General features: G+C 42.9%; 1 protein-coding gene across 1 annotated transcript; it reads left to right on the top strand.

Annotated features, from left to right (window-relative positions):
* The first annotated feature begins 3,151 nt into the window (after positions 1–3,151).
* Positions 3,152–3,771, top strand: LOC123736403 (spectrin beta chain, non-erythrocytic 2-like). The gene is made up of 3 exons (XM_045713185.1): positions 3,152–3,226; positions 3,358–3,400; positions 3,491–3,771. The coding sequence occupies exons 1-3, from the start codon at positions 3,183–3,185 to the stop codon at positions 3,704–3,706; spliced, it is 303 nt and encodes a 100-aa protein (XP_045569141.1). The 5' UTR covers positions 3,152–3,182; the 3' UTR covers positions 3,707–3,771.
* Positions 3,772–11,228: the final 7,457 nt, after the last annotated feature.

The raw sequence follows: 11,228 nt of genomic DNA on the forward strand, positions 1-11,228 counted from the left end.
TTTCCTTACCTGTGAGGTGTCCGCATTTCTTAATGCGTTTGAGCCAATCAGTTGTGTTGTGACAAGGTAGGGGTGGTATACAGAAGATAGTCCTATTTGGTAAAAGACCAAGTCCATATTATGGCAAGAACAGCTCAAATAAGCAAAGAGAAACATGAAGGTCAGTCAATCTGGAAAATGTCAAGAACATTGAAAGTTTCTTCAAGTGCAGTTACAAAAACCATTGTTGGGGTTCGTTCCTTGTTCCTTGTCAATCATTTGCTTATTGGGGAAATTAGCATTCAGACAATATCTTTAAGTAAATGAATTATTCACTTATTAATGGAATTGCAGATAGAAGTTGACAACGGCAACATAGCACACATGTTTCCTAGTAAGTTCTGCAAAATAGTAAAGGGTCCAAGTTATTTTATTAAGCGGAAGTCCAGCCTTAGTGATATCACTGCCTACGTCATTACCTGGCTCTTTTGAGGACCGCCACATAAAAGGAAGACCCAGAGTTACCTCTGCTGCAGAGGATAAGTTCATTAGAGTTACCAGCCTCAGAAATTGCAGCCCAAATAAATGCGTCACAGAGTTCAAGTAACAGACACATCTCAACATCAACTGTTCAAAGGAGAATGCGTGAATCAGGCCTTCGTGGTTGAATTTCTGCAAAGAAACCACTACTTAAGGACACCAATAATTATGGACACCAATAAGAAGAAGAGAAATTGCTTGGGCCAAGAAACACGAGCAATGAACATTAGACCCCTGGAAATCTGTCTTTGGTCTGATGAGTCCAAATTAGATTTTTGGTTCGAACCGCAGTGTCTTTGTGAGACGCAGAGTAGGTGAACGGATGATCTCCGCAGGTGTGGTTCCCACCGTGAAGCATGGAGGAGGAGGTGTGATGTGTGGGGGTGCTTTGCTGGTGACACTGCTGCCAATTTTATTTACAATTCAAGGCACAACTTAACCAGCATGGCTACCACAGCATTCTGCAGCGATACACCATCCCATGTGGTTTGCGCTTAGTGGGACTATCATTTGTTTTTCAACAGGACAATGACCTAACGCACCTTCAGGCTGTGTGGGAACTCCTTCAAGGCTGTTGGAAAAGCATTCCAGGTGAAGCTGGTTTAGAGAATGCCAAGAGGGAGCAAAGCTGTCATCAAGGGAAAGGGTGGCTACTTTGAAGAATCGCAAATATAAAATATATTTTGATTTGTTTAACACGTTTTTGGGTTACTACATGACTCCATATGTGTTATTTCATAGTTTTGATGTTATTCTACAATGTAGAAAATTGTAAAAATCAAGCAAAACCTTTGAATGAGTAGACGTGAGTCACTGTTTGTCTATTTATCATATAAGTGTGCGTCACATTGTAATATCTATTTGTGTGTGTATGTGTGTGTGTCAGGGTCTCTTTCAAACACGTTAGCATAGTGTAGCATGCTATTTTCAAGCACAAGGACTTCTTAACAATGTCTTGTTGCATCTTTACCTGCAGTCTTTATCAGTATCATCAGTGTCAGTGGGAAAGAAAGAGAAATGTGAACCTGTCTCTAAACCGTGTCTAAGCCAAAGCATCCGCCGCGTGTGAGTACCTATCCTAGCCCTAGCCAAGCTTCCTCATCCCCCCCATCACTGCCTTCACTCAGCTCCTGGTCTACTGCAGTACCTCAGCATGGCCGAATAGAGGGCGCCATCAGTCTGTCACTGCTGTACCATTTTGCTTTATTTGATTGTGAACAAGCACACAGTCCCATTGCTGTTCAGGCCTCCATGCCTTACACAGATTATAATAATGATGTCATTATGTCTCAATGAAGGGAATCTTAGGCTCTCAAGCCTTTCTGGGTGCTGTTCCGTTTGTGCCCCATCTTCAAAGGACCAGGACATGAGTGTTTGTAAGAGCAGTTAGTTGCTGTAGTAGTTTCAGCACCAAGCTATTGTTAGTACGATGTGATGCGTGTTGTCCTAAATTGGAAACCATAGCTGTTTCCTACATAACAGGTCCTTGGGTGGTGTGGGCCTAGCTTGGTTGGGTGTTTTTGAAAGCGGTGTTAGTAGGAAAAGGTTTTTTGACGAGAGGAAATGTTGATTTCCTTTCAAAATGAATTTGATGTTGTGTGCCAGGAAATGAAGATAACAATGCCACACCCCTTTAAACATTTGAGCATATCATAGCAACACTATTGGAACACGTTGTGCTGCCTTTGTCATGTTCCAAGTCTGGATTGTAAAAATGTAAACATATATTTCAACATTTTTCTCAGTTGCCCTGTAAGGCAGGATATGACGTCCAGATGAAGGTTGACCTCCATCTGTGGGCTTGTAGCTGTTCTGTTCTCCATGTGTCTGTTGGTGTGTTTCTGTCAGTCTTTGTGTAGTCCTGTATGTTTTCTACACCATGTTCAAAGCTACCATATGAATATGGCCATTTTGCTGGTGTCCCTAAAGCATTGATAATTTTGTCAACTACAGACCGACAGTTAATGACTGGAATTACAGGCTTATAGTTTGGAATGGTTTTGTTCTGACTGCCATGTGTCTTCCATCTTGGACAACAGGGTTCTGACTCTGACTCTGTGAATGGTCGGGGAGAGACAGCGGGCTGGCGTCTTCACGCCTCCGACCCGTCTGCCACACTACCCAGCAGAGAGCTGACCCTGGCACAGATGCCATGGAGGGCATGCTCTACCCGCAAGCAGGAGATGGAGTCCCACGCCAAGAAGGCAGCTAGCAGGTAAGACATCAGGAGGGGAGTGGGGCCGGGGGCATAGAGGGCCGTCTTGGAGGGAGAGTGGGAGTTCCCTGAAGGGTAAATGGAGAGCCCTAGTTCATATAGACTTCTGTTGAAGGATGGGATTAATTTAAGCAAATGCAATATCAGTTTAAGATTAAGTTAAATGGAAATAGAATTTATGAAATGTACATGCTTTTGTTTCAGAAAATTACATTTTGTATGTGGTGTGTCGCCATGAACTCTTTGGTGATGTCCCTAACCTTTTCAGGCGCATGCCTGCATGCCTTCCGCCAACAGCTTCTCTCTCTCTTCCCATAGGTCCTGGCAGAATGTGTACTGTGTTCTGCGTAAGGGCAGCCTTGGCTTCTACAAGGACCAGAAGAGGGCGCCTCCAGCGGGATCCCCTACCACGGAGAAGTCCCCATCAGCCTGGGAGAGGCTGTGTGTGATGGCACACGACTACAAGAAGAGGAAACACGTCTTCAAGTTACGGTGAGAGGAGAGGGAGGGGGAACTGGACGGTTTGAATAGAGAATAGTCTTGTAAACTTAACTAAAAAGCAAGGGAGTGTGATGTGCATCTATACTGACCCAGGTTGTCTGTTCTACATTGTGTGTCTGCAGGCTAGGTGACGGTAAGGAGTTCCTGTTCCAAGCTAAAGATGAGGTGAGTGTCACATTTCAAACCAAACAAGATTCTGATGCTCCTCTGATGCATGTGGTCTACTGAGGACTAACCCTGCGTTGTCTGTCCCAGACGGAGATGGCCTCGTGGATCCACTCCATTCATAGCTCCATCCCAGCAGGGGGTCAGGAGACCTCTCCCCGGAGGCCCCAGGGCCCTGAGCCGAGCCATGACTATGCCCCCCATCTCCCCAGCTCAGCAGACGCTGCCGGAGTCACCATGCGCAACAAGGAGGGCAAGGAGAGGGACCGTGAGAAGAGGTTCAGCTTCTTTGGAAAGAAGAAATAAAACATTTGTAAAACAACAACATCAAGGAAAATTATATTCCTCAAAATTCCAACAAACTGAAACAGGCAGAAATGAAAGCACTCTTGTCGCATAACGCATCGCTGTTGGCCGGGGTCCTGAGTGGTTTGTCTAATTTCTGGCTCACACAGAGCTTGCTCTTTCTCGCTCTCTCCTCTCTTTTTTAATTTGTCATCTCTTTCTCTTTCGTATCTCTCTTGCCTTCTCCATCTCTCACGTTTGGCTTCATCCTACCAATGTAAGCCCTTGTCCATAGCTTTAGTTGCATTTTCAGCCGATACGCAGGGTTTGTTGATCAGAGTCACTAATAAGAACTCTCTTTGACCTCATCATCGGGGGAAACCAAGGGGTTTGTTGGGAGAGGAGAGGGCAGGGGTGGTTAGCATTAGCAGAACTGAGAGGCTAAGAGGACCCTCAAAGTCAATTCTCTTTCATTCACCCACACTGGATAATTTGTTGGTTTAAATTAGTCCTGGCTCAACCAATCTTTAGACAAGCAAAATATTTGAATGCTGTTTTACCAATAACAGAGAAACTGTTATAAAGAGTGCTGTCCCCAGGTCCCCTCTTCCAGTCTCTCCTTTTCTCTATCGTGCTCCTTGGGAAGCCCCATATCTTTTCCTTTTTTTTGGTATTGGTGTTATTATTATTTATCTTTTTGCTGTTGCAGGTTTTGAGGGGGGGGGATTAAAATAAATGATTTAAAGAGTATGTCAGTAGATTTCTTGAGTCATGTTGCAGAGCAAAACAAGAGTTTGATCTACGGGACCATGTTGCTGTTTCTTTTGTTGAGGAAAGACCATTATTGAGGTGTTTAAAAAAAGAAAGCTCAGTAAATTTGAGCAGTGTGCAGTAAGTGATTTTCACCAGTGGGAAATTATATATATTTAAAGTGGTTTTATTTTAACTTGGATCTTGCCTGTATTTGATTTCGTTCTTCTGAGGGATTATTTCTGATTTAGAATTTTGTTGTTTCTTTTCAAACCAGAGAGAGTTTGCTTTCTAGTAAGGGTGAGAGTGGGAGTTATGGTGATGTGGGTTTTGCATGTGTTTTTTTTTTTTATTCTAAATCCAGGCGTCCAGTTGGATGCTGCATTTCTGACTTAACTTACACGCACACACTCACCATATATACATACATACACACACACACACACACACACACACACACACACACACACACACACACACACACACACGCTCAAAGAAGTTGTTGGGATGGCTTTCTTTAAGGATTATTTTTTTTTTGTTTTTTGTTTTGAATATGTAGATGACAATGCTAATTAATGAATTAAACATTCCTCCTAGATGATCTTCAGACTTCACATACTTCCTCCTGGTCCTCTGTTGTTTTGTAATGGGAAGGCTGGGGCAGGTTAACACTGTTGGTTACCACTGCCATTGCCAAACACTAGTGAGGATTGTAAGCAGAAGCACATCCATGTGGCATGGGGTTGCAGAGGTTGGCTAGTAGGAAAGAGGAGGGTGGAGGGTTAATTTCAGATGGGGGGATGGTTGGACGCTGAGGGCTGGGATTCTATCTATTTGAATAGTGCTTAATCACAAAGGAGGCTTTATCACTCACAAAACAAATCTCAGAAGAATGTTTAATATGTGCCCCTTGGCAGTGACTCAGTGTATGTATATGGATTCTGTACCCAGGTTCCATTGAGCACATACGGACAGGCTCACCCGCATCAGCAGTTGAAGGAAGTGAAATGCTAGCATAGCTGTGTTGGATTGGAAGAGGCGTAACCATGGAGAGCTTTCCTCACTTGATAGTGACCGAGAGAATAGTCTTAAATTGTTTTTCTGGAGGGCTTTGAGCTCCTCCATATGTGGCATGACTTCATGTAGGATTGTACTTGTATGTGTCTCGTTGTTGTTGCCAATTCTCTTCTACTTTGATGTTCTTGGTACATGAGATTCACCCGTACGCGATGTACAGCATGGCATGATACCATGAAGCCCATGATACCATGAACCCATGATACCATGAAGCCCATGATACCATGAGGCCCATGCTGTGGAAGGTGGTGTATTACACCAGAATGCCCAGGTGTATCATTAGTACCCCTTTAGCAGTTTGGAAAGAATTCACATTGGGCAAAAAGAAAATGATAAAATTATATCAAATAATAGTAAAGTAAAGATGACATTGATACCGACGTTGGGTCCTGGCACAGTGAGTGATTTATTTTAGTGTCCGAGATGAGTGGAAGGTTTCTGTACAAGAAACTGCTCAAAACACAGAAAAATCCTAATTTCTTGTAGCCAATGGTATCTGTTACTCGGTGGTAGGCTTATCTGGGGCAAGGGTGTGGCATATCAAAGCCCAGTTAGGTTATTGTTTGACTGAGATGGCTCACCCTAAACCAGAGAGGGAAAGAACCACAGTGAATAAATGTCAGAAATGTGCAGCTTTTCAACAGGCAAGACTATTGGACTATTGCCCTTTCAGTTCAGTTCATATGATTTGGGGTAAATAAGCAGCAGTAAAGCCATACAAGAGGCTGTAGACTACTTTGTCTGCCGTGGTTTGTATCCCAGCTGTGAGCCTGATCTCAGCCTAATGTACTGAGCTGACCCTCGGCTCCCAAGTCACAGTTCGAACCCCACTGACCTGTTAAATGAGGCAACAAAGTCTGCGATGCTCAAGAGTAGAGCTGAGCGAGCCTCGCTCTGTGGTATTCACTGTGAAAAACTACTATCAGGGGCAGTTGGTGCCAGATCGGCCATAGCACTTCTAAAAGTAGCTTGTGTTGTCCTCTACTGGCTGAACTGCTCCCACAGTGACCCAGTTCAAGTCCTGGGCAGGTTATACACAGACATGAGCAGGATCCTCAGGCCCACTCCACTATGAATTCTTATTCATGTTAACGGCTCTTAAGATGGGTTGGACAAATTGGTCATGTGATGGACATACGTGTTACTTGGAGACAGTATTTCACATATTTCACCTGCACACTACCTCTCTCTTGCTTTCTCCTCTCTCTCTTTCACTCTCTCTCACTCTCACACACTCACACATATCCACACACAGATATACCAAGGTGGAATGACCCTGGCCTTCCAGTCAAGCAGAAAGATTTGGTGCCAGATTTGGGTTGATGTTGTTCAGTCTGTGTGCTACTGGTGAGCGTTGACCGTAAAAGGGTAGACTGTATTATTGATGGTGAGAGAGAGCCAAAGAGGGTTTTGAGCATTTTGGTTTAAAAAGTTAAAGTTGAACACCTAAAAAGGTTTCTTGGTCTCTTATGTGAAGAGGAAAAAGAAACACAGTATACATTATCCAGAGGACTGATGGCAAATTTGAGCTTCCATTTTCTAGAGTTAGACAGGAGATGTGCTGTCTCACGGGGGTTCTTGTATTTTCTCATCCAGTGGTCTGATCTGTTTTGCAGCATTTGATAAACCTTTCCACCGACTGCCATTTCCTTTTTTTTAATAATGTCACTTCCATCTTCTGTGACTTAACTAATTGCGAGTTGTGAATACCACTACTATGATTAATTATTATTATTGCTACTGTTACTACTACTACTGTTACTACTGCAACATACTTGTTACTACAACTATAACTGCTGTCCATTTTCAGGTATGTGTCTGTAATACCAGACCCTTCCACAAGATGTCAGTGTGCTGTGGAGCATTTTCATTACAGATCGAAAATGTTTGTTGACTTGTGTATCTACATCTAATATTAGGAATAATAAAACATGGTTTAAAGGAAAACAAGAACTGTGTTATCACTAAAGCATTTATCAGGGTGTGTATGTTCCTGGAGGTTAAGTCCTGACATCAGTGGCGAGCATGTCTAACAAGGATGAACTTGTCCAGGCGAGGATGAACTTTCATCACTGAAACACTAGTACTTTTTGATGTGTGCATTCTGTGCTTTATACTTTACTGTTGATGTCCGAAGGAGATTTTGTTTAACAAGTATTAATTATATTTGTCAGAAAGGTAGCGGTCAAAATGATTAACAACCCACTTTTCAATACCTTTCAATACCTCAACTTGCGAGGATACTGAGCCTTTTTCTAAAATGATTTATGAGTTGGAGAACACACTGCGAGGGATCTTAGACCATTCCTGCATACAGAATCCTTCCTGATTGAGCACTGGTAAAAGCAAAGTTGTCCATGTACTTTCAAGGTGCAGACTTGGGAAAATACAGTCATATCCTCAAGTTCACAGCATGCTGACGCAGAGAGCTGATGGAGGAAAGGGATTTTCGATATATCCTGTCTCACGTTGGCTGGCCTGGAACAAACACACTTCTTGTTCTTAATTTTTTTATTTTTTTACTTGGCTGTACTTGCCCTGCTCTCTGTACTCTTAAAGTGGTGTCTTAGGCACTCAGATCAATTTTAATGCATGTCAGAGGCCCAGGTTACCTTACAGGACTTTCATTATTAATCAAATCAAATTTGTCACATGCACCAAATACAACTGGTGTAGAGTTTATCTTGAAACGCTTGCTTTAAATTAAAATACAATAGTAACACGAGGAATAAAATGAACAAGAATGGAGCTATATACAGGGAGTACCAGTACCAGATCAATGTGGAGCTATATACAGGGAGTACCAGTACCAGATCAATGTGGAGCTATATACAGGGAGTACCAGTACCAGGTCAATGTGGAGCTATATACAGGGAGTACCAGTACCAGATCAATGTGGAGCTATATACAGGGAGTACCAGTACCAGATCAATGTGGAGCTATATACAGGGAGTACCAGTACCAGGTCAATGTGGAGCTATATACAGGGAGTACCAGTACCAGATTAATGTGGAGCTATATACAGGGAGTACCAGTACCAGATCAATGTGGAGCTATATACAGGAAGTACCAGCACCAGATCAATGTGGAGCTATATACAGGGAGTACCAGCACCAGATCAATGTGGAGCTATATACAGGGAGTACCAGTACCAGATTAATGTGGAGCTATATACAGGGAGTACCAGTACCAGATCAATGTGGAGCTATATACAGGGAGTACCAGTACCAGATCAATGTGGAGCTATATACAGGGAGTACCAGTACCAGATCAATGTGGAGCTATATACAGGGAGTACCAGTACCAGATCAATGTGGAGCTAAATACAGGGAGAACCAGTACCAGATCAATGTGGAGCTATATACAGGGAGTACCAGCACCAGATCAATGTGGAGCTATATACAGGGAGTACCAGTACCAGATCAATGTGGAGCTATATACAAGGAGTACCAGTACCAGATCAATGTGGAGCTATATACAGGGAGTACCAGTACCAGATCAATGTGGAGCTATATACAGGGAGTACCAGTACCAGATCAATGTGGAGCTATATACAGGGAGTACCAGTACCAGATCAATGTGGAGCTAAATACAGGGAGAACCAGTACCAGATCAATGTGGAGCTATATACAGGGAGTACCAGCACCAGATCAATGTGGAGCTATATACAGGGAGTACCAGTACCAGATCAATGTGGAGCTATATACAAGGAGTACCAGTACCAGATCAATGTGGAGCTATATACAGGGAGTACCAGTACCAGATCAATGTGGAGCTATATACAGGGAGAACCAGTACCAGATCAATGTGGAGTTATATACAGGGAGTACCAGTACCAGATCAATGTGGAGCTATATACAGGGAGTAACAGTACCAGGTCAATGTGCAGAGGAGGCTGGTGGCAGGACCTATAGGAGGACATGCTCATTGTAGTGGCTGGAATGGAATATATGGAACAATATCAAACACATCAAACATACAGTGCATTCAGAAAGTATTCAGACCCCTTCCCTTTTTCCACATTTTGTAACGTTATAGCATTATTCTAAAATTGATTAAATTAAACATTTTCCTCATCAATCTACAGATAGTACCCCATAATGACAAAGCGAGAACAGGTTTTTATAAATTCTTACACATTTATTCAAAATAAAAACACCTTATTTGCATAAGTATTCAGACCCTTTGCTATGACACTCAATTGAGCTCAGGTGCATCCTGTTTCCATTGATCATCCTTGTTGTTTCTACAATTTGATTGGAGTCCACCTGTGGTATATTACATTTATTGGACATGATTTGGAAAGCCACACACCTGTCTATATAAAGGTCCCACAGTTGACAGTGCATGTCAGAGCAAAAACCAAGCCATGAGGTCAAAGGAATTGCCGTGGAACTCCGAGAGAGGATTGTGTTGAGGCACAGATCTGGGGAAGGGTACCAAAAAAATTCTGCAGCATTGAAGGTCCCCAAGAACACAGTGACCTCCATCATTCTTAAATGGAAGAGGTTTGGAACCACCAAGACTCTTCCTAGAGCTGGCCGCCCGGCCAAACTGAGCAATCAGGGGAGAAGGGCATTGGTCAGGGAGGTAACCAAGAATCCGATGGTCACTCTGACAGAGCTCCAGAGTTCCTCTGTGGAGATGGGGGAACCTTCCAGAAAGACAACCATCTCTGCAGCACTCCACCAATCAGGCATTTATGGTAGAGTAGCCAGACAGAAGCAACACCTCAGTAAAAGCCACATGACAGCCCGCTTGGAGTTTGCCAAAAGGCACCTAAAGGACTCTCCGACCATGAGAAACAAGATTCCAAGCGTCACGTCTGGAGGAAACCTGGCACCATCCCTGGTGGTGTCAGCATCATGCTGTGTGAATGTTTTTCAGCGGCAGAGACTGGGAGACTAGTCAGGATTGAGGGAAAAATTAACGGAGCACAGTACAGAGGTATCCTTGATGAAAACCTGCTCCAGAGCACTCAGGACCTCAGACTCAGTGCAGCAACGCTCCCCATCCAACCTGACAGAGCTTGAAAGGATCTGCAGAGAAGAATGGGAGAAACTCCCCAAATACAGGTGTGCCAAGCTTGAAGCGTCATGCCCAAGAAGACTTGAGGCTGTAAATGCTGCCAAAGGTGTTTCAACAAAGTACTTAGTAAAGGGTCTGAAAACTTACATAAATGTAATATTTCCGTTTTTTATATATTAACTCCTGTTTTTGCTTTGTCATTATGTGGTATTGTTTGTGGATTGATGAGATTAAAAAAATCTATATATATTTAGAATAAGGCTGTAACGTAACAAAATGTGGAAAGGTCAAAGGGTCTGAATACTTTCCAAATGCACGGTATGGAAACCACGTTTGACTCTGTTCCATTGATTCCATTCCAGCCATTACAAATCAAATTTTATTTGTCACATGCACCGAATACAACAGGTGTAGACCTTACCGTGAAATGCTTACTTACAAGCCCTTAACCAACAATGCAGTTCATGAAAAAGTGAAGAAAATATTTACCAAATAAACTAAAGTAAATAATTATATAAAGTAACACAATAACAATGACGAGGCTATATACAGGGGTTACTGGTACAGAGTCAATGTGCAGGGGTACAGGTTAGGTGAGGTAATTTGTACATGTAGGTATGGGTAAAGTGACTATGTATAGATAATAGACAGCGGGTAGCAGCAGTGTAAAAACAAACGGGGAGTGTAA

Source organism: Salmo salar, unplaced genomic scaffold (assembly GCF_905237065.1).
Source record: "Salmo salar unplaced genomic scaffold, Ssal_v3.1, whole genome shotgun sequence".
Taxonomy (NCBI): domain Eukaryota; kingdom Metazoa; phylum Chordata; class Actinopteri; order Salmoniformes; family Salmonidae; genus Salmo; species Salmo salar.